This window comes from Vitis vinifera, chromosome 4 (assembly GCF_030704535.1).
Source record: "Vitis vinifera cultivar Pinot Noir 40024 chromosome 4, ASM3070453v1".
NCBI lineage: Eukaryota > Viridiplantae > Streptophyta > Magnoliopsida > Vitales > Vitaceae > Vitis > Vitis vinifera.
The window spans coordinates 4,517,547-4,545,492 of record NC_081808.1 but is presented as its reverse complement, the minus strand read 5'-3'; the positions used below and the strand labels follow the sequence as shown (position 1 = coordinate 4,545,492).

The following is a 27,946-nucleotide window of genomic DNA, read 5'->3' as shown; positions in this document are numbered from 1 at the left end:
AAGTGATAAAATGTATATGATAATATTTAAACCTTTAGATAAGGGTATAAATAAATATGATCAAAGTTGGGATATAAACAAATAGATATATGGCATCATCTGATTGGTGCTGTCTTTTTAGAAGGTTTGATAATATAGCCATAGGCAAATTATTACTTATTCAATCATAGAAACATGAGATTCAGTCAGAGCCCGACTAAATTGGGCTTGGGTTTAAAATCTCCGACCCGATGCAAACAAGCCCAGCCCATAGCAAACCAGGCCCAAATCACAATCGAGGACCGGTAGGGTTTAAGTTTAACAGCTTCGAGGTTTTGTAGAGCCCTTCGTTTCTGCAGAAACCAAGCATGAGATCTGCAATTTCTTTGTCCACATTCTCTCCAATTTTACGATGGCCTTTCACAAACCCGAAATGTGTCTGCTCTGTTTCTATCCCACCAGCCATATCAGAACCAGAGATTCTTGAGAAATCCACCTCAGAATCACTTACACATTTTCCCGAGGATCCCAATCCGAAAGCCAATTTTCCCGAGAAAATCAGTCCAGAGTCCAGTTTTCCAGGAAACTCATCTTCCCCATATCCAAGATACTCCCAAGACACCGTACCCACTTCGCAAATTCACCAAGAAACCACGCCTCTCTCACAAAACCATGTAATAGATGCTCTTCTGTGCCACGTCAATGACCCACAATCAGCTCTGAGATACTTTAAACGGGCCGAAACGCAGCGTGGTTTTATCAGAGGGGTAGATGCCTACTGTGTTTTGCTCCACATTTTGATGCGGTCGCCTGAGACTCATGGACATGCTCGGAAATTGCTTAATCGATATGTCTCGGGTGATTCGGATCCCAGTCCAGTTGTTTTTGTTGATCATCTAATCAACTGCGCAAAAAGGTTCGATTTTGAATTAGATCATCGGGTTTTTAATTATTTGCTAAATGCTTACATTAGGGCCAATCGAATTGAAAATGCAATCGATTGTTTCAATGCGATGATCTGTCAGGATGTGATTCCTTGGGTTCCGTATATGAATATTCTTTTGACTGCTCTGGTTAGGAGAAATATGATTGGGGAATTGCGAGATTTGTATAATAAAATGGTTTTGAGAGGAATATATGGTGATCACTTTACAGTACATGTCATGGTTCGAGCTTGTCTGAAAGAAGGGAGGGTGGAGGAGGCGGAGGAGTATTTTAGGGAAACAAAGGAAAGGGGTGTTAAACTTGATGCAGGGGCATATAGTATTATTATTCAGGCTGTTTGCAAGAAACCAAATTCGAATTTGGGTCTTGAGTTGTTGGAGGAGATGAAAGAGAGGGGGTGGGTTCCTTCAGAGGCCACTTTCACTAGTGTTATTGTTGCTTGTGTGGCACAGGGAAATATGGTGGAGGCTTTAAGGCTAAAGGAGGAGATGATAAATTGTGGGAAGCCGATGAATTTGGTGGTTGCAACGAGTTTAATGAAGGGGTATTGTGCTCAAGGCAATTTGGATAGTGCTTTGAATTTGTTTAATAAGATAACTGAAGATGGACTTTTTCCGAACAAAGTTACATATTCAGTCTTGATTGAAGGTTGCTGTAACAGTGGGAACATTGAAAAGGCTTCTGAACTGTACACTCAAATGAAACTCAATGGTATCCCGCCTAGTGTGTTTAATGTGAATTCCCTATTACGGGGTTACTTGAAAGCTCCATTGTGGGAAGAAGCATCCAAGCTGTTTGATGAAGCGGTTGATTGTGGTGTTGCCAATATTTTTACGTATAATATCATGATGTCGTGGCTATGCAAAGGAGGCAAGATGGATGAAGCTTGCAGTTTATTGGATAATATGGTAAATCAAGGAATGGTACCCAATGTAGTTTCTTACAATGACATGATACTTGGCCACTGCAGGAAAGGGAATATGGATATGGCATCCAGTGTATTCTCAGACATGCTCGCAAGGGATTTGAAACCAAATGTGGTCACTTATTCTATTTTGATAGATGGGAATTTCAAAAAAGGTGATAGTGAAAAAGCCTTAGACTTGTTTGACCAAATGCTGAGCTTAAATATTGCCCCTACTGACTTTACATTTAATACAATTATCAATGGTTTGTGCAAAGTTGGCCAAATGTCAGAGGCAAGGGATAAGCTGAAGAATTTTTTGGAGGAGGGTTTCATTCCAAGCTGTATGACTTACAACAGCATTGTAGATGGATTTATCAAGGAGGGTAACATCGATTCTGCATTGGCTGTTTATAGAGAGATGTGTGAATTTGGAGTTTCCCCAAATGTTGTTACTTACACTAGCTTGATTAATGGGTTCTGCAAAAGTAATAGGATTGATCTCGCTTTGAAAACGCGGGATGAAATGAGAGAAAAGGGTCTTGAATTGGATGTTACAGCATATAGTGCTCTTATTGATGGTTTTTGCAAAAGAAGGGATATGGAAAGTGCACAAGATCTTTTCTTTGAACTCCTTGAAGTTGGCTTATCCCCAAATAGAATTGTTTACAACAGCATGATTAGTGGCTTCAGAGATCTGAATAACATGGAAGCAGCACTTGTTTGGTATAAGAAGATGATCAATGACAGGATTCCTTGTGATTTAGGAACATACACAACTTTGATTGATGGATTGCTGAAAGAAGGTAGACTTGTCTTTGCATCAGATCTTTACATGGAGATGCTTTCCAAGGGTATTGTGCCTGATATTATCACATTTCATGTTCTGGTAAATGGACTTTGCAATAAAGGACAGCTAGAGAATGCACGGAAGATCTTGGAAGAGATGGATAGGAAAAATATGACTCCTAGTGTTCTTATTTATAACACACTGATAGCTGGTTATTTCAGGGAAGGGAATTTGAAAGAGGCTTTTACATTGCATGATGAGATGCTTGACAGAGGCCTTGTACCTGATGATGTAACCTATGATATTCTCATAAATGGAAAGTTCAAAGGAGATCGATCCCTTTCTAGGCCTTCACATGGTTAAATCAGCACTCAATTGGTCATTCTTTGTAAATTGCTTCTTGCCTTTGTTTAAGTCATCAAGGAAGAAATATGTTGTTAGCTGTGACGCTTATCCTTGTAAGCTTATCCGTCCAAGAAGATAAGGTCCATTACACTATCCTATAGTGTGTTTTTTATATATAGGGATCACTCTGATGGGCTTGTGCATTACTTACCAGTTGCTCCTTTTTTCCCCCCTTCTTATCTACTAGGTTGACTGTCCTCATCTTTCCCTGGATCAATGGATCTAAACAACTCTAGAATGCTGGGCACTCCTTTAACATTGATTACACCTTCTGCATTCTCTCGAGGTATGAACCATAAGTCCATACACTTTTTTTTGTATAAGTTATCAAATTGGCTGACATTTGCTTGTGCCAATATATGATTTTTCCTTTTTTAATAGAGCAAATGCTAAGATACTCCTGGCATTTATTGTTGCATAAATTGATCAATTTTTTAAATTTTCCTAGTGTAAAGACCTGATTTCTTGCTGTATAAACTGAAAAACTGCAGGTTTGAGATAAGTAATTGTAAGCAGGCCACTATTACTAGCCACATGTTTGTGTGGTTGTGTTGTTTTTAACCACTTTGGCATGTGAAGGATTTCATGTGGAGACAACCTGTTAATTATTGATAACAGGAATGATAATTGCAGAAATGTGCAGTATTGTATCATGGTTGGTAAGCAAGATCTGAGTTTGTAAGCAAAATTTATAGCCTACTGGTTTATCAGTGAACTAGTGATTCTATTTCACTTGTGGCTTATAGCTGGAATGGTCAAGCTGTTTCAAGCTTGATAGTTTGGCTACTCAATTATATTCCATTCATATATAATTTTAGGGATATAGGTGTTTACTAAAAGTCAAAGTATCATGTTAGAGATTGAAATTCTAGTCTCTATTGTAACAAGAACAAATTGAGTATCTAAAATACATGTATCTTTCCCTGTAGCCATTTGAAATTAAACTTTAATGTGTTCTCCACTGATAACCCAGAGCATACTGTTACTGGCAGTATTCATGTATCTTTCTCTTGAGATTGGTTGGTGAAGCTGAAGTGGTTTGAGTTATTGTTTTAACAGTACCTTCCTTTTTTTTGGAGAGTGTTAATAAATTTTATAATCAATTTTGTTGTCCAGTAATGAAGACCGTCTTTTTGATTGATACAGCAGTGGCCCTTTGGTTGGGTATTGGAGCCTGCATTCGCCTGGTCTACAGAGACAAAATGTAGGACTAGTGCCAACAGTTCATCGCATTTTGGCACTCTTATGGGGGCTTGGGAAACTAGAGAAAACGGGTAAGATTCACATTATTGTGGGACCTGAGTAATGTGATCAGATGGTTAATTCTAGATTGGCTATTTCTTAGCACTTAATCTATGAGAGAAATTGTGGATATTTCTTTGCCTTTTGATGCATTTGTATATTGAATTTAGGGTAGCAATTTGGATCTTCTTTGGCTAAAAGGGTTTTGCTGCACCTTTAGGCTCCCCTATGCCTTCTTAGAGTTTTTCTTATTTCCCCTAAGATGTATCTTATCTTCTTAGATGGGTTTCCTCCTTTGCTGTCTGTTTTTATTTTTCTGTCCTTTCTAACAATTTGCAGCATTTATACGTGATGAATGGCATGGATCTGAAACATTGGTATTTTGTACTTTTCTGGACATTTATGCCATCTGAACTTCAATATGAAATAGAGGCAAGTCCATGGTTGCAAATTCAAAGCCAACCTTATTCACCTTTCTAATTCATCCCCAAGTTTGTTGTTTCTTTTGAATGCTCAGGCCAGCATGCACGTTTTGATCTCTAGATAAGCTATGTGTTTACTTTTCTCAGGTTTCTAGACTCTGCCCCGCTATTAACGATCCAGAATTGCTAACCTTCCAATGTGTAACACCTTGGATGGTATGAAGCACGCTTCTCTCGTATCTGTCTTGGGAGGGATCTGTTGGCCTTGTTTATTCAGATTTTGTGCTGCCTACTCTTGGGATATTTGGCCTTTAAGGAGAAAACATGGACCCAGCTAGATAACCCACTATCGTGTTCTTTCTATGTGGGTATTATATGTATAAAATGATGCCCAACGCAGAATTTCTGAAACTGGCTATAGGCTGTCATGGTTTTGAGTCAAACCGGCAATTGTAAGATTAAGGCTGGAAATATGGTATTCTTTTTATAAGTTTATTTAATCGAAGAGAAACTTTCTACATGTTCTCATGGGTTGATACTATTGTTAATCACGGTGGGATGCTGTTGTTGAGCACCCCAATCTTCCTGGAAGGCTTGTATTAACCGTCATTCTAAGGAAGAAAATTCAGGGACCATGCATTGTTTACAGCAACTGCATATAAATGATAAATCTGTTAGCCATCTGTGGTAAGGTTGCAGGTTTGCCTAGTGGGCAATGGTGAGGCTGCTGGCCTCAGGCTCCAACCCCACAATAACTGGCTGCCTGCCCTGGTTTACATTGCAAACATCGTTGGGTTTTGGATCTGTCTCACATTACACAAGGTTTGGAATCTCTGTTGCTTCTCATTAAGAAAAAGGCAATGAAGGGCATCATATCGATGCCTGTGGGGAGGAATCTTGACATTGTTTTTTGGTCCTCATCCTGGGTCAATTGAAGCAACTCATACACTACCCCCATTCCTTTCTTTTATTTGATGGCTTGATGGCTCTATCATTCCAAGAATTCTAAAATATTATACCACTTGAGATTAGGCAACAATGACACGAGAGGTTGGTACAACAAAACTTCAATGTCCAGCTTGTACATTCATCCACTCTTGCCTTTCCGCCCCTTGAATAAGACCAAACTTCAATTTTCTCTTTTAATTCTGTATTTTAATTCTTAATCAATGAAACCCCAAAACATGTAAAATTTCAAATATTTATTGGGTTCTTATAATCAATACTTTTGACCCCTTTTTCAATACAATTGAAGTCCGTTTGTTACCCGAGAATAGGAATGGAAACAAAATGAGAGTAAGGATGAATTATTATACCATGTAGAAGAGTGGAATCAAAATCCTGTTAGACGATATTGATTTTTCATTCTCATTCTCTATTCCAAATTTTCAAAGATGGTCAAAATTAGGGCGGTTTGAAAATTGTATAAGAAGGGTATTAGTATATGGTTGGGATTAAAATTATTTTTAGTTTTTCTTTAAATTAAAAGAGTACAAATAATATCAATAAAGATCAATCCACACATATGGAATATGGAATGGTGTTTGGTTAGTTTATTTGGAAAATCAATACAAATTCAGGTAAGAGTATTTATATTTAGTTAATTGATTTCCAATAAAACTGATGGAGAAGGCACGTAACAGATAAGTTTGAAAGAAATAAAAAATTCTAAAATGGAGAGGTGCAGTTGTAGTAGGAGTCTAGGATTAAAAATTACCTAAGAGATAAATCCCAAAATTCCCAATAATCTATTTGACTGTACACGTGTCATCAAATACTTATCATCACAAATATTTAAGAATACGAATTCCTGCTCCGACAACCGTAGTACCTCCATTCCACACCCGAATATTTCTCATCCCTCCTCTGATCTTGACACCTCATCAAAAACCCATCATTGCCAACGTGGCAAGATCAGGAGAGTGCTTCTGAACTCGGGATCTCGATCCTCTACGCTTATACCTTTCCTGCTTTACGAATTAGGTGTAGGTTGTGCGCACTGCGCACCTCCACTTTTTGTGGGTTGCAAAATTAGTATAAATTAACTTTGTATTTATTTTTTTATTTTCTTCAAATAAATTCATTTTAACAAACCCTAGTTTTCATATATTTTTTTCTGCAAAATCGATTCAGCTCTCAGGTTTCGAAAATCATCTTCTGCTCTGCTTGGTTCTTGATGAAGGTAAGTTTCAGAGTTTTCAAATTTTCAATATTATTTGTTTATTTTTTTTTTCAATTACTGTTTATTTAATTGGAAATGAGTGAATAGTTTCGTGGTGTTTGCATGCTGATGAGAAATTTAGGTTGTGTATGTGTTAATTTATTTTTTTTTCGGATTTTGAGTTTTTGTTGTCATGTATTTAGTGATTTTGGTTTGCTTTACTTTGATTTGATTTGATTAATTCTTATAAGGATTTTGGTGATCAAAGTTTGCTTGTGGTTTTCTCGAAAGTTTCTGATGTTTTTTTTTAAAAAAAAAAATTGGGACTAATTTTTTGAACTGTTCACTATTTTTTTTTTATTTTCTCTTTATACTTTTTGGGCATTTTGGAGTTTCCCGTGAGTGATGGGTGTACAAGAAATTCATATTGAGAATCAAACTTTTAATTTTTATTTTCCTTGATTTTGTTTTTATATGATTTGATTATGGGATTTTTTATGTAAGTTTTGAATCATTAACTACTGTTTTTAAAGATCTATTTAAAAGTTGTTCTCATTCTCTTCTCTTCTTCCTGATCTGTTTGTTTCAATGGAAAACAGCTCCTAAGAAGGAAAAAAACGGATTTCAGGTTTGAAGAGAAAAAAGATAGAAATAGGGAAGTTCTACAAAGCATTGGAATTAATATAACCCTTTCTGTAGTTGTTTTGTTCTTATGGAATGCATTGGAATTTTCTGATTAAATTTTTATTTAATTTCTTGGTTGTGACAGGTTTTGGAATGTTAGATTAGTGAAGTTGCTGCCAACATGAAATTCAGGAAAGGGAGTAAAGTGGAGGTATTGAACAAAAAGGAAGTGCCTTCAGGTGCCTGGCACTGTGCTGAAATTATCTCCGGTAATGGGCACAACTACAGTGTTAGGTATGACTCTTATCTGGGCATGACAAATAAGGCGAATGTGGATAGGGTGTCTAGGAAGGCTATTAGACCTTGCCCTCTCCCTGTGAAAGGTATGGAAAGTTGGGTGACTGGTGATGTTGTGGAGGTGTTCAATGATGGTTCTTGGAAATGTGCTATGGTTTTGAAGGTTACATGTGCGGTTTACTATTTGGTTAGGCTACTTGGATCTTGCCACGAATTTGAAGTCCACAAGTCTAACATCAGAGTGCGACAAGCTTGGATAGATGACAAATGGGTTGTGATTGGACAGGTAATAATCTGGTTCTATTGTAGTAATTTTCTATCCTCCTTTGGTGATTGATCTTGTGTTTTGTTTCTTGTTATTGGTCCGAATGCAAACTTCTTAAAATAGTTGTTCAATAATGGTTTTGGTTATGCTCATGGTTTCGGCATTTGAGAATTGCATCTTCAGTCAAGTTCATGTATTCCTTTTTTTTTTTTTTCCTTTTTTAAATTATGTTTATCAAGTAGTTATGTTAGGATATTGGGGCTTTTTAAAATTGCAAGTCCACTACTGATCTTAGTCTTTTTCTCTTCAATACTAAAATTGTTGGTGATTCTTATTGGTTATCTTCACTTCTACATTAACTTACTAACTTTTGGCTTCTGCCCTCAGGGCTCTATCACTTTTGAAGATGTGAGAGTCAACAAGCTGTTAACTTCAAATTGTCATCAGAAGATGAGTTTCCAGGTGCCACAAGCTGATATGAAGCTAAAATTGCAAGCAGGAGATGATTTTTTTCAGAAGCATGCTGATTTCCAGGATTCTCCTATGGTCTCATCCAAGACATTGAAGAGAGCATCCCCATATTGCTCCTCTGGTCTTGAAGCATACTCTGGAAACATTCAGAAGATGAGAGCAATCGAAAATGGTGGACGCCAACGAGTGATCACCGGGTATTCATCTCCATTACGAGCAAAGGTAGATGCTGTTGCTTACCCACGATTGAATCTGGGTGAAAAATACATGCATGCTTCCTTTAATGACCGTTCAACTAAATATTGCGAAATGGAGAGGGGAAAACCAAATGGTGTTGATTGTTTTCTTGCAAGAAGTTCAGAATCTAATGATTCTGATAGCATGTCATGCTCTGTTGGTAGTTGTAGCATTAATAATAATGGTCCTAATAAGTTTTCCAGTTGTATTTTAGCACATCCTAGACAAGATACAGATGACCTTTGTAGTGATGCTGAATCATTTTACCATTGGGGAGATGAGGGAGATGAGGAAGATGAGGAAGATGAGAGAGATGAGAGAGATGAGGGAGATGAGGAAGATGAGAGATATGAGGGAGATGTGAGAGATGAGGAGGAAAAGTGCCCCATTTCTCTTGAAAAGGAATTAGCAGCAAGTATCCATAGTTTAGAGTTGCATGCTTATCGCCGCACTCTAGCGGCATTGCATGCTTCTGGGCCTTTAAGTTGGGAACAATCAACAATGTTGACAAATCTTCGCTGTTCACTTCATATTTCAAATGATGAACATTTGATGGAGCTAAAGAACTTAATATCTGCTGGAATAAATTTTTGTAATTAACTAGTAGTTTGGTTTTCTTTTTTTCCTTCTTTTTATAATAGGTTCTTTTTTTACTTGGCTTTAAAGCCCCTCCGACAATGTAAGAAGCAGGATAAATTGTTAAATTTTTTAGCTTTGTCTTCTTTGGTCAATGTGCAGTTGTCTTGACGATGAATTACTGTAACTTGGAAATTATGTACCAGAGATCTTATAAAGAAATGAATATTTTCAGGCCTGGTGTTATTACTCTTCTCAATTAGTTTTTCTTTCTGAGCTCATAATCCTTAAGTATTTCCTAGTAAAGATCTGGAATATATTTTTAATAGTTGTGAATGCTAAGCAAATGCAACAGATATATTTGCAGTGAGAACTGAGAAAAGATACAGCCTTTGTGATCCAAATTGTATCTTTCAAGGCAATATATGTAATTTATGTGAAGATAATAGCCTTTCCATTTGGTGTGAGAGAACTCTTATTGACTTCTGCATTGTTTGAAAGTCTTTATCTTTGAAAGTGATCTGATATATGTCCATCATCCATTTTTTTTTTTGTGTAAGACAGGGTGACTGATTTTTTTTTCTGAACATTGAAGCATTTTTATTGTATTGTGGGTGTACATATGGAATCTGAGGCATGGATGTTGACAATGTTATTACATCTTCTAGCAAATGGCAATTTTGTTTCCTTTTCCCCATTACTTTTATTTCCTTTTATTAGTTAGTGTATGGGTTGATTTATGTATGAGTAGTTAAAGTAGTAGGCAGCTATTCAGTACTCTTCAGTTTTGATATAAAAATCTTCCAGAACTAATTTATAATAACTTGATTTCATCCATACGTTTTGACAGCATAGGAAGTTCCGTTTTGAGGATGTTATTGATGAATCCCCTGCATTTTCCAGGGCCAAAGTTGGAGGCATGCATGCCTTGCTTCCAAAGGTCTAAAGATGATGCGCGGTTTTCAGGCTTGCTGTGAACCGTTGATGCGTCTTATGTCAGAGAAAGTAAAAACAAAACTTTGACAAAGCTGGCATGAATTTCCTGATGTGGAAGGTGTCCTTGTTAAACTTTCATTTAAATACTGCACATCATTGCTTCTCTTGCATGCTGATCTGTGTTTTTCCTTTTTGCATATTGCATCATAATATTATTGTTTGCAGTTATATGCTTTTTCACTACTTTGGATAATACACCTTGTAATGTGGTTTGATTTCAAAATTAGGAAATGCAATGGTATAGGGAGTTCATGATTCCAAGTTGTGCCAGTACTAAATTTTATTCAGTTCAATGTTCCAAAATAATCTGAATTGTTCTTTACAATATCTCTGGCGTATTACTTTTTATTGTTTACTTCAATTTGTGATTTGAATACATTAATATTTCACGACTTTAGACCATATTATTTACAAAAATACTTATATTCTTGCAATTGTTCTTTGGAATGTTGTTTAATAGGATTTATTACCCTCTGATATATACCTATGTAATTACAAGGTATATAAACCTAGAAAAAAGAGAGGAAAGAAATCAGCATATCCTCATATCTTCCCGTAATTGAAAAGAAGAAAAATCTTTTAAGGTTGGTTGACTGTAAATCCTCGCAAAATAAAATTTCTAAAGATTTCCTCGCACTTATGTGGTGTATAAGCTCCAAGCTAAAAAAGAATCTTCTATTATGCTTCTTCTACCTGCAAATGGAAAGGAGACATCCTCCAAAAAAACTCTCTTTCTTACGAAGTGGTTGATTTACAGATTGCAAAGAGTCCCCCATAATTGTAGCCAGAGAGCACATGCATCCTTCTTCAGGAATGACCCATCCCCACCTTCAGTTAAAGATGCAACAATGGATTTAACATAGAATTTCTGCGATGGAAATTTTTCCTGATATAAATGGGTTTGAGCTATATACATGTAAAAGTCTATTAAAGAATTTTGCTTATCCTATCCCAACTCTACTAATATGGATTTTTGATCTGTTGTATCTTTTCTTCTGACCAACTCAGATATTCTACTATCTTTTAGTTGTTGTCTACAGCTATATGATGTAAGTATGGGAACAAAATCTTTATGGTGTTTGGATTTTTTTGAAGACATGGGAAGGGTTTGAGTGTAAGTCATTGTTAGGGGTTACTTCTTTACTTTATTTCATTCATGCATTGATTTTTCTTTTTCTTTTTCTTTTTTTCGCTCTTTCCTTTCTGGTATATCCTATATTCTTGTATAGGGGTTGCTGCACCTTTTGCACTTCATGTTGTGCTATGCAATGCACCATCCTATTCATCAGCAGATCAAAGTCCATGTCCTTCTCAAACCAATTTATTCTTGAAACTATGAAAATGAAGAGAGACAAAATCATAATAAGTTTATTAAAATAGTCTAGTCTTTGAGGCCTAACTCAAGCGGTAAAGGGTGGAGGCGAGGTTGTGGGAGGTTCTAGGTTAAAGTCCCAACAGGTACCAAAAAGGAAAAAAAAAATTGCCTATCGAAGAACAAGTTTGGTAAAATAATCTAAATTCGTATTTTCCTGCATTTGAACGAACTTATATATAACTAAAAGGGGAAGGGGGAGAGAGTGAAGGATAGGTTTTTGAGAGGGAAGGGGTGGGCCAATGGGTGGGTCAGTGTTGGGGTCTTTGGGGTTTGGGGGGGTGGTGTTGGTTGCTGCACGGGGTTGGGTTGGGTTGGACTTGAGGACAGAGGATGGTGAGCAAGTGAGCTTAAGAAAGCGGGACCAAGCTTAAGAAATAAAGAACAGGAGTGAGACTTTTGTATCATACAAAAATCCCATCAATATTCCTTACTATCAAATATTAAAATTTAAAAAAGAGTTCCTTAGGTGCTTATTTCACAATCAACAAATCTCAAATGCCAAACCCTACTTTTCTCCATAAGTAGACATGGACCTAGGATCAGCCAGAAGATATTGGAACAATAAATTGGGCCATCCAATATAAGATTCCTCAAAAGCCTTTATATCTTGCAGCCATTGAGACAAGGAAAGGTGTAAAATGCAAATCAAACATGAAAAAGGTCATGAACAATAAATTGTATCTTGGTTGAGAATCAGTTTCCCCTACATTTAAGATAAAAATCTTCTTCCATCTCTTCAATTTCTTTCAACTTGATTACTTTTAAGCTGTCACCCACAACTCCGTCCTTACGAGAGGAACTTAACTGCTATTGAAGATAAAACGGTGGAGGCCCATCCACCCCACCCCACAACCAGAATGTGAGGTAAACTGAATAGCAACCTCATTTCTTTAAATGCCCCCAACTAGGATGCTTAAATTAATTGCAAGTTCACTTATGTGAAGTCCTTTTGCATATTGGTTCAAAGTTTGTTGTTCTTGAAATTTAAGAATCTCTGACTCACCAAGTCAGATATGCAGTTTTGGAATTCATGTAGTTATACAGAAATAGCATAGAAAATAAAAATGTAAATGGTGAAGATTATATTAAGCATGTTTTTTTACCTTTATTTATTTATTTTTTCTGTTATGAGATGTAAGTCATGATCATATGAAAGATATGCTATGAGAATCCTTATACCAACTGTATATGTTAGTGAGAAGAATAGAAAAGGAAAAAAAATCCTGTACTGTCGTCCTAACTTGTTAAAATCCATATTCACAATTGCTTTGGGGAGTTCTAAACAATTTTCAGTATTTCTTGCATTGTCCCTGTTTTCTGTTTATTTGTGTCTTGGCCCATACTATTATAACATTTAATGTTTTCTTTGCTTGTCAGAACTCAGTGTTAATACACTCAGTAAAACACCCTTTAATTTGTGGGTGTTTGTGATGATTAGATGAGGGAGGGAGGATGTTTGTTTTTGTTCTGACAGATGGAACACATTGGGAAATTCAAGATTGAAACCCAGGGTGAGAATAGCTATGCAACTTATTCTCAAGTAGCAAGTGGTTGCAATAGGGATATGGGAAGGTTCCAGGTTTGATTCCATAGGAAAAAGAAAATGTTACCTATTAAAAAAATAGCTATGCATGCCATTGGAGTATATAATCATTCAAAATGTGTAGATTAATTTAGAAATTTCACAACCTAATCAAGAAAAGTACAATATCTGTGATATTTACCCAAGAACTATTGAATTCCCTGGGATGTGTTATGAGGGGATGACCATACAATTTTAAAATTGATTCAGGAACTCACTTTATCCTTGAATGAGGAAATTTACAAAAGAGGGGAAAAACATTGCCTGGGATAGCTGGTTTTGTGGGGGCTAAGTAAGTTCCTTGTAGTCATCTAGGGAAGAAGCTGCTCAGTGCCTAAGTTTTGGTTGAGGGATATTTCTTTACTTCATAATTTTTTGGGGGAAGTGAAGCAAACTGCTGAGTGGTTAATCTAAGTCATAGTACCTATTGGCTGGTGTCTGAAAGAATGTCACTACAGGCTTGTTAATCATGTTAAAAAACAATACCAAGGTTGCCTAGATTGTGTGCAATTTTCTTGTCTCTATGATGTAGAATTTACATAATTTCAACCAGTTTTTGTGGAATTATTAGTGTTTTCTCCAAACAATCATATTACACAGGATCTTCATGCTTTTTACCATTTTGTTATATATCACAATATCAGGCCTCACATTTGTATCTTTTCTTACATGCAACTTACTATACAATATTTATTTATTTATTGGGTCGGAAGGAATTGGCTGTGGGGTAGTTGCTGCAGTAGGTTGATTATGGTTCATCTTCCCTTTGGTTATTTGTATTCTTTCCACTATGGTGATTTGTATTCTTTTCCTTTTTGTTATGTTCTTTTCCCTTTTATTATTATATTATTTATAGGATTTCAATTCATTTTATTTGTTGCATCTAAAATTTGTTTTGTAGAGATGGATTGATGCCTCTGAGTGTAATGGATAAAATGTATACTACCACTAGATATTTTCTCCTGCTTGCGGTTAAACCAACCTTGTGTGATATATGACAGAAAATGAACCCTGAGGGATAGCTCAGTTGGTCCGGTCTTGGGTTTGCTCCCCAATGGTCACGAGTTCGAGTCCCCTCAGGGCCACTGGAGGATTGTCTGGTCGTTAGCTTCAGGGCTCCATGGGATTAGTTGAGGTGCGCGTTATCAAATATATATATGTGACAGAAAATGGTTACAATTTTTATTTAGTAGTTTCACCTACTTGAAATGTGATCACATTTTAATGCTTCCTCTTTTCTTTTCTTTTCTCCTTTTTGTTTGTTTTTTTATTTTTTTGTTTTGCTAGGATCTGAATTATTCAGATTCAACAGGATCATATGTTTTTTGATTCTCAAAAAGCTTGACCTCCTTCCTAGTTAATTGGTAAAGTTCTGTCTGCTAAGAACCCTGAATAGTTCTTATGGTCTATTTTGATTTTTGTAAGACAATTTATAAATGGCTCACTCTTTCATTTTTTTCTTTCATAATTTGTTTCTTTTATTTACTGTTGTTACTGCTCTATAGGTAACCATTTTTAGTGGTTGAACAGGGTGAAAGAGGACCTTGAGACACGTATTTACAAGGTTGGGGCAGAGGTGATACTTTCAAATTGTAGTGATCATGAAAAACCTGAAAGGCAATTCCATTGGATCAGTCAATGACAATTGGTCAGATGATTAAGCACAAGGTTTTTGTATTTGTGATTCTGATGATACTTTTCTGGAAAATTTGCCATAAGAAGAAAACCTTGAGGCTATTATTGGTTCATTGAAGACTTGGTAATAGATGAGTTGCTGCACCTCTATCCTATTATTGAGGAATGACCATGAAGAGGAGATCCCTCGATGCCTTAAGTCTTGTGAGACCGGTGGTATATTCAGCCCTCTTTAACTGTTTTTGATCTGTTACATGTTGTTTAGTCTGGATTTTATCTTTTCTAGTTTCTTTTTTTTCCCTGGGTTTTGGAAGGCATTGGTGGGTAGACTGCATTTGACTCTGTTATCATTTACTATTTGTGGAAATTGCGAGCTTCATATTGTCCGGCTGTATTTTCCATCTCTGACGCACTTACATGGGACGGCAATTGGGAAGAGTTGTGACGCCCATTTCAAGGTTTCTTAATAAAAAAATGTCCTGCATGTGGGTTAGTGACAAAACTATCCTCTGTTTTTTTTTTTTTTCAATTTAATTTTTTCGTATTATTATTTTATAAATTAATATATATATATATATATATATATATATATATATATATATATATATATATATATATATATATATATATGAAAAACTGAAGCTTAGAGCAACGAAAACGAAAATCTAAGAAATGCTTTGTTAATTTTTATAAAGCTTAAAGATTTGCAGTTTGTAATTTGTAAAATACGTAAAGGAAACATCGTCAGTGTGTTTATTATGAAATACTTTTAATAAATTATTTAAATCAAATTTAAAAGTAATTTAATAAGATAAAGATAATTTAAAAATGAAAAAATAAACATAATTTTTTTTATCAGATTTGAATTACCTCATGATTGGGCATTATGTAATTTTGCCTTGTAACCATGGTTATTAAAATTGCCTTTAGTAAAAAAAAAATAAACGTAATTTTTTAATAAGATTTGAATTTGACAAAAAAATTTAAAATAATCACATAAAGGAGGATATAACAAACCCATGGTTGTTACCGTCATGGAAGAAAATATCGGTAATCACGGATATATCGGTACTTCGATTTTACGGATATATCGGATATATCGGAGATATATCGGCGGATATTCTGGAAAAAAATATCGGTAGACTTAAAATTGTTAAAAACTCATGGAAATGCAAGAAAAACCTCATAATAATATAATTAGAAGTATAATTGACATTTTAAAGTTGTTTTATTGAAAAATTTGATATATATATGATATAATTTGCGATATTAGATGTAATTACATCATGTCGATCTATAAGAAATGTTAATTTTGTAATTGTTCTCATTATAAAGTCACATAAAATATTTCATTTAATTAAATATCAATAATTTGTACACATTAAATTCATTAAATAAACATATTTCATATTCAAAATATACTATTTCATGTTAATTAAATTAATTAAATAATTTAGCTAAGTTAACTAGTTTAATTTAATTCTAAATGTGAAAATAAATCACAAATAATCATCTAAAATAAACATATCAATTTATAATTAAATAATCAAATCAACCTAAGTTAATTCAATAAAAATATAAAAATTAATTACAATTGAATGTAAAAATAGCATTAAATCATCCATATTGCAAACATACTAATTAATTGAAAATACATGAATTAATTACAATTGCAAATAAAATTAATTATAATTTAAAACAAATATACCTTAAAATAATTAAATAATTGAGCAACCTTAATAAAAATTGGAGTAATGAGAGAGCAAATGAAGAATGAAAGCAAAAATGGATGAAATAGATGAAATTTGGGTTATTTATAGAAGAAATTTGGGCCAAAATAGCCGTTGGAACATTAATTTACTGTTGAAAATCAATTTTAGCCGTTGGATAAAAAACTGGGAGCAATCGGGCCGTTGGATCGCCATATTACCATTGGAATCACATCTAGACCGTCGGATCAATACAGGCGTGATCTGAGCCGTCAGATCATGTTGCATGAAGGAGGGGAAATATCACCAAAAAATCAGTGATATATCACCGATATATCTCCGATATATCACCGATATATCACCGATTTTTTGCCACCAGAGGAGATTTTTTGAAAAAATCTTCGATATATCTCCCCGAACCGATATATCGGCGATATATCGCCGATATTTTGACGATATTTACGGAAATATCTTCTCTTCGATTTTTCTCCATGAAATATCGTGTCGACTCCTCCCGATACACGATATATCGGCGATATATCGCCGATATATCCCGATATTTTCCTCCATGGTTACCGTCATAGATCAAAATTTCGGAAAAAATGGATGAAATTTCGTCAAAATTTCTTGTGAAAATTTGGCGATTTATGGGCAATTTTATTATTATTATTTTTTTTTTTGTGAAAACGGCGCTCTATCCCTACTTCCTTGGTCCGCTGATCCGACGGCTTTGAGCTTCCCTGCGTTGATCTAAAGATTCTTTAGGGGCTGCCCGGTCAAAATTCAAATGAAGAGAATTCAAATTTTGAATTGCAGCTGCCCAAACAAGCCTTTAGAGACCCCCACTCACCATTGGGCTGCCTGGCTACTCATAACATGATGTGCACTAGAATTAATATATACCAACACTGATAAAAACAAAATGTTATAATAAACAAATTAGTTTTAATTATTTTATTTTTAAATTTAATTTAATTTAATTGAACACTAAAAATATAAAAATTATGGTGATAATTTTCTTGAGCTTTTTTTTTTTAATATTATTTATATATTAATTAAATATAAGGAATATAAATATTTTTTTTAAAAAAATATACATATATTATCATTTATTTTATTTCATTTAATACAATTGAATTAAATGAATCATTGTTTTAATATTAAATAAATTTTAAAATTAGACATATTATAATTAATATCATAATATTATTATGAAATAATATTTGATGTAATTTAATAATAAATGCACATTTACAAAATTCATATTTTTTTTATTAATTCATATGATATTATTATCAAATATAATAAATTATATCATACATATATCAAATTTTTCAATAAAACAATTTTAAAATGTCTATTATATTTCTAATTACATTGTTATAATATTTTTCTTATATTTATATGAGTTTTGATCATGGTTTATCGAATTTCTTTTTTTAAAATATCTATTGATATATCTCTAATATATCCGTAAAATTAAAGTATGGATATATCTATGATTGTTGATATTTTCATCAATTATCTTGGACCAAAATGTTAGAAAATTTCTCACACAAGTCAACAAAAGATGGGCTGGTAGTTTGGCGATTTTTTTGGGATATACAATTATTTCTATCATCTTCAATAACTTGATCCAATGGTTGAAAATTTTTCCATGTGTTTTAAATTCAATCCATATGTAGGGAAGTGCTTCCTACTGTTAGATGAAGATATAACCATAAGATTTCAACCAAACTTTGATCCAACAGGTAGAATTGAATTATAATGGCTTTATGATCATTCAAGGGTTTGTTTGATCAGAATTTTTTCTATAGATACCTAATTTTCATTTTGGTTTATATACAATTCAATTGAAAGCTTCTTAATGTTATATTGCTTCAATTTTGTTTGTGATTTTTTAAAATTATAATTTTAGGATTTTGGTTATGATGGTTTAAGAGTAAAAAGAACCAACGATGGAGATGATGATAATGCTAAAAATGATGAAAGGGATATTGGACAATAACACCAAATGATGAAAGGAAAAGTAAGAAAACTCCTTTCTAACTTCAGAACTAGAGGAGCAAGCAAGACAGTACACCTCCGCCCTGACATTCAACATGCATGAAATGAAAAACAAGATTCTAGATATCTAAATGAAGAAGCTGGACATTGAATCTCATCATAGTACAACCCCCCACCCTTCGATTTCAACTGGAAAACTGAGGCACATTGCAGGAACAAATTCTCAACCAAAACATGTTGATGGGCAATAATAGCAAACATCGCAACAGTTTCTCTCATTTTTGTTTGGCGAGACAAGCAAACACAAGCTTGGGCGGCCAAATCCCCACTACTCAAACGTGTCATCATCATCATCAGGAAGTGGTTGTGCTGCGGCTGCTGCCAACTCTGCTTCATGGCTGAAACAAAATCACCAAAATAGTTAGTCTTAGCAAGAAATTTCCACGTAACTCCATAAAAAAATTGCTAAATATTGCATATTAGCTGGAAATTTTTTCATAATCTATGGCAGTGATGCTGGTAGTCTTGGTAGGGTACAATATCAAAATCAAAACTCTAACCCAAATGGCCAATGTGTTTAAAGATGGATTATTGCTTCCAATAGTTAGAAATTCCCCAGATAATCTTAAGCTACAACATAATTTCTTGAATTGGATTTATGCGGTCATCAACAAACCACCAAGCTACTAATATGTTATTGTGTTTTCCTCAAGTAATTTCAAGGCATGATTATCACCCACATACTGACAGCAAAAATTTACATTTAGAAGTTTTTTCTCTCAGTGGATCTAGCAGGTAAGAAGGTTCACAAGGACTGTTTCATAAAAGAAAAATGGTATGAATCACTTACTGAGCTTGTGCAGCCATATCAATTTGAACTTCAGGAGGAGCAAGAGCAGGTGACTCAACAAAGTGGAGATTGACATCTCTGCAGGCAGCAATAAACCAAGTATGGTCTTAGCCAAAAGGGAAAACAAAAGCATCAAGGCACTAAGCCCAAACTGGTATGAAAGCAATAATTAGAAAAGGTTTCAAAAAAATTACCCTGCAAGTTTTCGAGCAAGGTACAAGAAGGGCTTCTCAAAGTTATAATTGCTCTTTGCAGAAATTTCATAGTACTGGAGATTCTTTTTCCTGTGGAAAGTAACCTGCTTTGCTTTGACCTGCCTATTTTTCACATCCACCTTGTTTCCACATAAAACAATTGGAATATTCTCGCACACCCTAAATACAGCAGAAATAATTGCCAGTAAGAACACTACCACCACAGAATATAGGAGAAAATAGAAGGCAAGTGATGGCAGTTTTGATGAGGAGAAGGAGGAGGAGGAAAAAGAAAAGAATGGCTCCATTTGTGCACCTGCAGAGATCCCGATGCCATGTTGGAACATTTTTGTATGTCAGACGAGCAGTGACATCAAACATGATGATGGCACACTGTCCATGAATACTGCACAAACAGAAAATCAAATATTACCACTTAGAAGCATGATAAGATTTTAAAGGCAAAAAAGCACATGCAATAAACATGAGACCAACTCCTGATAAGTGGGGAACATACAAAGACATAGAAGGCTTGGAACATGTATGTATTGACATATAAACTTTGTAACATCAAGCACCATGCAGAAGCGATCATGAACTCACAGGTAACAGGTACGTAAAGAAAAAAAATAACAATTTCAATAGAACATCGGAAAATTCTCCCAGTTGAGTTTTGATGAACAAAAGATTTTTAACTTGAAAGGAATTCAACTTTTTAACAAACATATCTTAGAAAGCCGTAAAGAAAAATATTCCCTTGCAGTAGGATTCCCTATATAGAGTTCACTTGTTTCCTTTTCAGAATTTGAATACATTTCTGTTAGGTGTCACATGGCACCTCCAGTGATCAACAAATAAAACTGAGGACATAACAAACTAAAATCATGTCCAACATATAACACAACAAAATGGAATGAACCTTTGAGTCTCACATTGCAATCATAGAAATATAGACCACAAATAAGTTATAAATCTCTATGCCAACATCAGGATCTTCTATTACAATCAAATGTAGGGATATGGTTGCATATCATCCTTGAAAGTCCCAACCTTTTATGTAAGACAAATTATTGGAACCTTTGATCTCATAATGGAATCATAGAACTACACATCAAAAATCAATTTTAAATCTCTACATCAACATCAGGATCTTCCATCACAATCAGAGACATGACAGAGATACTGTTGTTTAATTTCAGTTTAATGTATTCTCAGAGCATGATAGAAGTATAGAATCAAGGAAGAAAAAGTAACATTCTATTATGGTATTGCCTATCAAACATTGAGAAATTGAAAGGCGCCTTCTCTGACTTCAAACTATTGAAAGGCTTTTGTTTGTTTCAGTCAAAAACAAAACCAGCAAAAAGAAATTCTTTGTGCTTGTACTGATCGAGGAGGCTGTCCATTAATGAGATTGTAAGAACACACTGCCGCATATGACAAAAAAAAAAAAGAACTCTCCAATAGGAACTTTAATGAAAGAGTTTACATGACATGACCGAAGGGACATGAGCAAAGGCATCCAAACAAGTTAACTATTATGTTGCAAGAACAACAGCAACTCCAGATTTTCAACCATGATTTCAAGGATATGCTTTTCAAACACTGGAAGGAGAGAAAACATTAAAATTTCGCCATTTAAAAATATTACAAAATTTTAACAGACGTACAAATAATGAGCCACAATGTGAAACATATGAGAGAGAGCAGTATCAACATTGAAAGATGCGATAACCCTTGAAACCACTGGATTAGGGAAATACAATAAAAGTAAAACACTAGATATCAAAAGAATAATGAGTTAATGATCTATTTCATCATTGCTCAAGTAAGATAACACATACTAGTATCCATCTCTGAGCCCACCGAATTTTTCCTGCCCAGCTGTATCCCAGCAATAGAACCTGATCTTTCCACAGTTTGTGAAGAAGTCCAATGGGTGAACTTCCACACCAATGGTTGCTGTAATTCGCAATTTCACAACAAACATCAACATCTTAATTCATCCATAAAAATTGCATTGCTGTAGAAACTAAATCTATTAACATAAGAGTTCTCACGCTCATATTTCTTCTCAAACTCTCCAGTGAGATGCCGTTTCACAAATGTAGTCTTTCCTGCACATAAATCCAAACAACCATTACAATTAAAATAAATTTTCCAAAATTTACAGGAAATGTAGACATTTTGAACCGTCCGTTTGGTTGCTGAAAAAACATAGGAAAAGAAAAGAAAAGTAAAATCCCCTCTCCTTTTCTTTTCCGCAGTTTTTACAGTAATCAAAGAAAGTTAGGGTTTTGGACTTTAAAAATCAGATCTAAATAACAGAAACCAGTGCAGAAAAGAAGCGAGGTTTATTTATTTATTTTATAGAGAGAGAGAGGAAAAAAACGAATGGTGCACCTGTTCCGCCATCACCGACAATCACGAGCTTGAAGCTAGGGTAATCCACAGTTTGCTGATTTGGAAGCGCCTGTAGAAGAAAGAAAACGGATCAGAAAAACACGTCTAGACTAAAAAAGGTGTTTGGTTGCTGAGAAACGGGAGAAGATGGAAAAGAAAATCCCGAATCCTTGTTCTTTCAAAGCAGCCAAACAGGCAGAGAGAGAGAGAGAGAGAGGGGAAACCATCTGGAGGGTGAGCGTGAGTTTCTCGTATGGAAGCCGCCAAGGAGCGCTTTGGAAAGAAGGTTTGAGTTTTGAATGCGGTGGTAGTAGGAGTTTTAGCCGTATATATATAAGTAGGCGCCGCGTGTTTTCATTATAGCCTTTGATGGACGCTATTTCTCTCAACCGTTGGATTAGATCCCGCTTTAAACCGGCGCTTCTATCTCAGCCCTACACTTTGCACCAAGCCACGCGCCGACCTATATTTCTGTCCCTTCCCATTTTGCCCTTTTCATAATAGCATTTCTTACATTTAAATCCAACGAATAGATATTTGAATTTTGAAAAAAATATTTATATTTATATGGACATATTTCATATTTAAATAAAGAAATGAATTGCTGTATATCCATCCTACTTTGATAAATAGGTGGAACGATTCAACAAGATATTTTAAAACCTTTTTAAATAAGTAATTTTTATTCCAAAATTATATTAATATTAAAATAAAATCAAGAAAATATAACAAATAGTTTTGTAATTACAATTTTCTTTGATTTTATAAAATAGCAATAATTATTATTGTAACAAAATGGCATTATTCTAGTGAATATTATAAAATATGAAAATATTATTATTATTTGAATAATAACATTTTAGTTAAATTTAATTATAAATTAACAAAATTTACTAATTATAAATATTTAAAATAAATCAATAAAAATTTGATAATGTTTTAATTAAAATGAATTATAAAATAAACCGAAGTCTACTCTTATAAATATTTAAATAAATCAAATTTTTATTATATATATATATACAAATTTATTCGAATTAATTATTTAAAAATGATAAAATAATCTTCAAATTTAAGAATTTAATCATCCCACTTTCTTTTTATAAATAACCCATTTTGAACATAAATACCTTTAGGCTTTTAATAAAAAGTTATTTTTACAAGAAAAAAATAAAATCATTTTTATCAAAATAAGGTATAAAAAATTAATTTTTAAAATTGAGTTTTGAAATACCCTTCTAATCAAATAACTTAATTTACTATTAATAGACAAGCCTCACATATGCGAAGATATATATAGAAAGGAAAAGGGAAAAGGGGCATTCGCAAGTCCACATAATTTCAAATATGTAATCTTTGTCATACACAAAACACCAGCATAAATCTCACAATACCAAACCAAAAATTGAAAAACCCCACCCACCTCAAATCTCACCACAAGAGAAAAATATAGGGAGAAACAAAAAAAGCCCAAAAAAAGGGGAAAAAAACTACCAAGTCCTAAATGTATGGGAGAAAAATTGGGAAGACATTGGACAACAGGGAACAACCCTCCATCTATTCAAACGCATCATCATCGTCATCTGGAAGGGGTTGACTAGCAGCTGCAGCAAGTTCAGCCTCATGCCTGCCAAAAACCACCACATGATTCAGAACCAAACCACAGTTTTACAATAGTCGTTCATCATGTAACCAGTGGCCACTTAGAAATCTAGTCCTTGTTTCGGAGCTGTTTTTTAAAACAGTTTTTTATTATAAAGAACAAAAAAGTAAGAAAACACTAATCATGTAACCAGTGGCCACTTAGAAATCTAGTCCTTGTTTCGGAGCTGTTTTTTAAAACAGTTTTTTATTATAAAGAACAAAAAAGTAAGAAAACACGATTAACAACCCAAAAGCAAAAAATAATATATTTTTAGAGAACATCTTTTAGAACATATTTAAAAAACATAGAAAATAGGTTTTAAATATTTCAGGTTCGCAAACAAACTTTTATTCTACAAAATATAAGAAAACATTTTCCAAAAACTGTTCTTAAAAACACTTCCCAAACAGAGCTGGCTGGAGCACGTATGTGCTTGTGTGTGCATTTGAGAGTGAGAGACAATGAGAAGAGATAGTTCTGGTTGTCACAAAATGCTTACTGTTGCTGTGCAGCCAAGTCGATGTGAACTTCCGGAGGAGCTAGAGCAGGAGACTCGACAAAATGCAAATTAGGATCCCTGCCACCACAACACCGATTTTGGTGATGATTACCTTAAGCTCCATACTTGGAAATATATGAAAATAAAGGAATTATAGTGCAGTCCTTCCTTACCCAGCAAGTTTCCTGGCGAGGTAGAGAAAAGGCTTCTCAAAATTATAATTGCTCTTAGCTGATATCTCATAATACTGCAAATTCTTCTTCCGGTGGAAAGTAACCTGCTTTGCCTTCACCTGCCTGTTCTTGACATCAACCTTGTTACCACAAAGCACAATGGGGATATTTTCACAAACCCTGTAATTGGTAAACCAGAAAATTCTTCATAAGATTTAAGGCTCAGAATAAGTCTTCACTAATGGATAATTGCTAAGATTTAGGAAATCAGGATTCCTGTACACACCGGCAAAGATCACGGTGCCATGTTGGAACATTCTTGTATGTCAAGCGAGCAGTAACATCAAACATGATAATGGCACATTGCCCATGGATGCTGCACATTAAACAAAAATTTAGCAAATTGCTTGAAAAGGCTGTGATCCTCAAAAAAGGTGAAATCTGAAAAACAATGTGAAGCATGAACAATACCAAATTTCTATTATTTAGCACAAAATGATCTAAAGGAAGCATGTGGCTCAAAGTCTGTATATAAATTGACATTATACAGACATTTCATGTTTGGATGAACAGAGCGGATTGAGAATTGCACTATGAATTGATAATGGGCCTTGAAGAGCTAGATATTTAGATTTTGCAGTGGATAAGAAGGGCTACAGAGAGTTGGATGGCCAAGGGCAAATTGCAATATAAAATGATAATTTTGATATGTATCAGCTTCAAATGCAGAAAGTCTGAAACATGACTTCAATAAGCAATTGATGACAACTGATATAATTGGATAATTGATGATTTCAATACACATCTCTTTCTTTTTTTTTTTGATAGGTAAATGACAGAATATATTAAAAAGCGCCATCAAAGAGGTGCAAGAAAGTACACACCAAAAGGCTGGCAATGGAGAGAAGAGGGCCAAATACCAACACCACCCTGAAAACAACCAAACCACAACAACACCCTAACCGATACATATCATCATCATATACTAGCCTCCAGGTCTAAAATGTCCATAATTATTATATCCAAAATGCAGAGTTTATATTTATATTTCTTTTGACATTTATGAAGTCAAAAAGTAAAATTTTACTTGACCTTTTAAGCAATTTGAAACACACCTTTAAAATTGATTTTATCAATAATACAACTTGGGCAGTCAAACTGAAATTACAACCTGCCTTAAAAAATATAATCTTTTAATTCACCCAAACAAACATGGTAGTCCAATTCAAAAGAAAACAAACCACTTGATTACAAATTGTTTTATAAACCACTTATCTCCATTTTTTTCACCAATAACTTCTACAGCAAGATAAAATGAAACAAATAACCCAAACCGACGGTATCAAATGTGGAAGCCTAAAATATACCAAATTAGCATCAATCAGAAATCATATGAAAAAACAGTTTCTAACTTCCGATTGCTTCATGCACATTCAATAAACACATGAACATTCACCAATGAGTTAGAAAAACAATTTCAACCAACTGTAAGCGAAGAACACCATGAGCAACACCAAAAAAAAATATTAAGATGGTTATAATAGAACAAAGAATCCTTCAATTCTAATCAAAATTCTAACAACAGTATGAAGGTCAAAAGCACAAATTGAAAAAACCAGCCAACCAAAGAAAAAGATTTCATACATACAATATTGTGATGCAATGAATATGAACATCAAATTGTCAAATATATTAAATACAAATACATGTTCAGGACAGAAAAAATTTAGTAAAAAAATGAGCTAGCAACACCAATTTGTAAAATTACTTACTAATATCCATCTCTAAGACCACCAAACTTCTCCTGCCCAGCAGTGTCCCAGCAATAGAATCTAATCTTACCACAGTTTGTGAAGAAATCCAGCGGATGAACTTCCACACCAATGGTTGCTATCATGATTAAAAAAGAAAAAGGAAAACAAAATTAGTTTGCATTCAGAATATACTATTTTCTTTTGCTTTGGGAATAGAATATTCCTCTCATTTGGGCTATTAAGGCCTGAAGGGCACTTTGAAAATCTTCACAAACAGTCCGATAAGTAAATACAAGATAGAAAACTTAGAGCATAACATTTTCTCCAAACTTACGTTCATATTTTTTCTCAAACTCGCCTGTAAGATGTCTTTTAACAAATGTTGTTTTTCCTGCATTGGCAAACCACTTTCAGATTAGCAAAATCACTGTAAATAAAGTGCATTAAATTCCACAACATAAAATGAGTTCCAAGGCTTTGATCCCTTTTCCATATAAGCTCTACAGTTTTATAATCACAAGAACCCCAACGAAAACCCCAATTGCACAAAATGGGGAAAATAAACTTGGATACAGTGAGGTTCTATATTAACTACAGGCAATAGAAAATCAAATCCCGAACCCTGTATTTGACTTCTGAATGAAAGAAAAAAGGGAAAAGAAATTTTCGAATATGTTTCATTGCATTTCATTTTTAAAGAAAAGGAAAAGGCAAAAAAAAAAAAGGAACTCGATCGAGCAAAATAGTTGCATTGATTAAGACGGGAAGTTTTTGTTCCATCAAGTCCCAGATAATGAAAAGGAAAAAAGAAAAAAACGAAGTCTTCGTTTTTCCTCGGTCTTCTCAGCGACCGAACACAGCGAAGAACAAAGAATATAATTTTTATTGTGATCACCTGTTCCACCATCCCCGACGATTACAAGCTTGAAACTTGGGTAGTCAACAGTCTGCTGATTAGGCAAAGCCTACGACAGAAAAAAAATCAATAGATCAATCGAACGGGATCGAATCACAGAACCAAACTTATCCTACGATTGATTGCTTGCGAAAGGTAGGACAACGAGAGAAAATCAATTAACATTTTGATGACTAAGAAGAACAGAATCTCAACTCAACAGAAAGTAATGCAGCATAAATCACAAGATTCAAAAGCTCAATTTGTCCTGGATAAGTCTTCTTTTTTTCCTTTTTGTTAAACCAAAAGAAAATACCCTTAAATTTTTCTAGAGAAACAAACATAAAGGAAAACGAAACTCACCATATTTACCCCTGTGAAAATGCGTCCGCAGAGAGAGTGTGAGGAGAAAGAGGGAGACAAACACGAACGCGAGGGTTTCTATAAGAGGGTTTTAGCGTCTCTCAGGTAGCTTCAACCTAACGCGACTCTCTCCACCGTCCGATTCCATTCTTCTTGTGATTTTTTACACCCCACGTGCAATGCACGTGGCAGTAACCCAGCCGTGCCTTAGGGCTTGGCAATTTGGGTCTTGTCTTTAAGGGCTGATTTCAGTTTATTGAAATTATATTATCCGGACAAACTTGGATCCAGCAAAATGAAGCCCAATACAAAGGGTAGGATCAATTGTGCGGCCCATTTCACCACTACCCCTCCAAATTCTCGTGTCATTATCATCATGTGACCTCTGTTTTGAAATTAAATTTTTGTAAGTCAGCATGAGAAAGAGAACGACACCAAGTATACTTCATTTTTATTTTTGTATTCTTCTTTCTCCTATCTTCTTTGAGCATTGCCCGAGTATTTTTTTGTGTTGTAGTATGTGGTTCATATTGAGAGAAAGACACATA

General features: G+C 34.4%; 3 protein-coding genes across 28 annotated transcripts; 2 read left to right on the top strand and 1 right to left on the bottom strand.

Annotated features, from left to right (window-relative positions):
* The first annotated feature begins 101 nt into the window (after window positions 1–101).
* LOC100259391 (pentatricopeptide repeat-containing protein At3g54980, mitochondrial) lies at window positions 102–5,207 on the top strand. 12 transcript variants are annotated; one of them, XM_059736236.1, is made up of 5 exons: window positions 102–3,103; window positions 3,211–3,309; window positions 4,140–4,297; window positions 4,605–4,697; window positions 4,835–5,207. In XM_059736236.1, the coding sequence occupies exon 1, from the start codon at window positions 348–350 to the stop codon at window positions 2,979–2,981; it is 2,634 nt and encodes an 877-aa protein (XP_059592219.1). In that variant the 5' UTR covers window positions 102–347; the 3' UTR covers window positions 2,982–3,103; window positions 3,211–3,309; window positions 4,140–4,297; window positions 4,605–4,697; window positions 4,835–5,207. The 12 variants fall into 12 exon arrangements, with proteins under 12 accessions (XP_059592219.1, XP_059592217.1, XP_019074992.1 ...); XM_059736234.1 differs by lacking the exon at window positions 4,605–4,697 and having other exon boundaries at window positions 4,173–4,297; XM_019219447.2 differs by lacking the exon at window positions 4,605–4,697 and having other exon boundaries at window positions 4,170–4,297.
* A 1,409-nt stretch (window positions 5,208–6,616) lies between these two features.
* Window positions 6,617–15,409, top strand: LOC100264564 (uncharacterized). 15 transcript variants are annotated; one of them, XM_059736231.1, is made up of 8 exons: window positions 6,669–6,869; window positions 7,448–7,766; window positions 7,962–8,055; window positions 8,422–8,727; window positions 10,222–10,372; window positions 14,273–14,406; window positions 14,559–14,635; window positions 14,802–15,409. In XM_059736231.1, the coding sequence occupies exons 2-5, from the start codon at window positions 7,654–7,656 to the stop codon at window positions 10,339–10,341; spliced, it is 633 nt and encodes a 210-aa protein (XP_059592214.1). In that variant the 5' UTR covers window positions 6,669–6,869; window positions 7,448–7,653; the 3' UTR covers window positions 10,342–10,372; window positions 14,273–14,406; window positions 14,559–14,635; window positions 14,802–15,409. The 15 variants fall into 15 exon arrangements, with proteins under 15 accessions (XP_002282448.1, XP_059592204.1, XP_059592214.1 ...); XM_019219444.2 differs by having other exon boundaries at window positions 6,674–6,869; window positions 7,618–8,055; window positions 10,169–10,372; XM_059736230.1 differs by having other exon boundaries at window positions 6,674–6,869; window positions 7,618–8,055; window positions 10,169–10,372; window positions 14,173–14,406.
* Window positions 15,410–18,727: 3,318 nt separating this feature from the next.
* On the bottom strand, window positions 18,728–27,531 carry LOC100242237 (uncharacterized). Its single transcript, XM_002284935.5, has 16 exons — window positions 27,399–27,531; window positions 27,036–27,105; window positions 26,475–26,531; window positions 26,159–26,276; window positions 24,673–24,762; window positions 24,387–24,566; window positions 24,214–24,291; window positions 23,629–23,696; window positions 22,294–22,496; window positions 22,070–22,139; window positions 21,727–21,783; window positions 21,511–21,628; window positions 19,983–20,072; window positions 19,667–19,846; window positions 19,473–19,550; window positions 18,728–19,020 (listed from the first exon to the last, which is right to left on the bottom strand). The coding sequence occupies exons 1-16, from the start codon at window positions 27,399–27,401 to the stop codon at window positions 18,951–18,953; spliced, it is 1,530 nt and encodes a 509-aa protein (XP_002284971.2). The 5' UTR covers window positions 27,402–27,531; the 3' UTR covers window positions 18,728–18,950.
* Window positions 27,532–27,946: the final 415 nt, after the last annotated feature.

Excerpts from the sequence above, each read along its gene's own strand:
- LOC100259391 (XM_019219449.2), top strand. The coding sequence starts at position 348 with ATGAGATCTGCAATTTCTTTGTCCACATTCTCTCCAATTTTACGATGG.
- LOC100264564 (XM_002282412.5), top strand. The coding sequence starts at position 7,654 with ATGAAATTCAGGAAAGGGAGTAAAGTGGAGGTATTGAACAAAAAGGAA. Across the intron at positions 8,056-8,421 it reads AATGGGTTGTGATTGGACAG|GGCTCTATCACTTTTGAAGA; the intron begins GTAATAATCTGG and ends TTCTGCCCTCAG.
- LOC100242237 (XM_002284935.5), bottom strand. Across the intron at positions 26,532-27,035 it reads CGTCGGGGATGGTGGAACAG|GAAAAACAACATTTGTTAAA; the intron begins GTGATCACAATA and ends TTGCCAATGCAG. Across the intron at positions 23,697-24,213 it reads GACTTGGCTGCACAGCAACA|GCATGAGGCTGAACTTGCTG; the intron begins GTAAGCATTTTG and ends GGTTTTTGGCAG.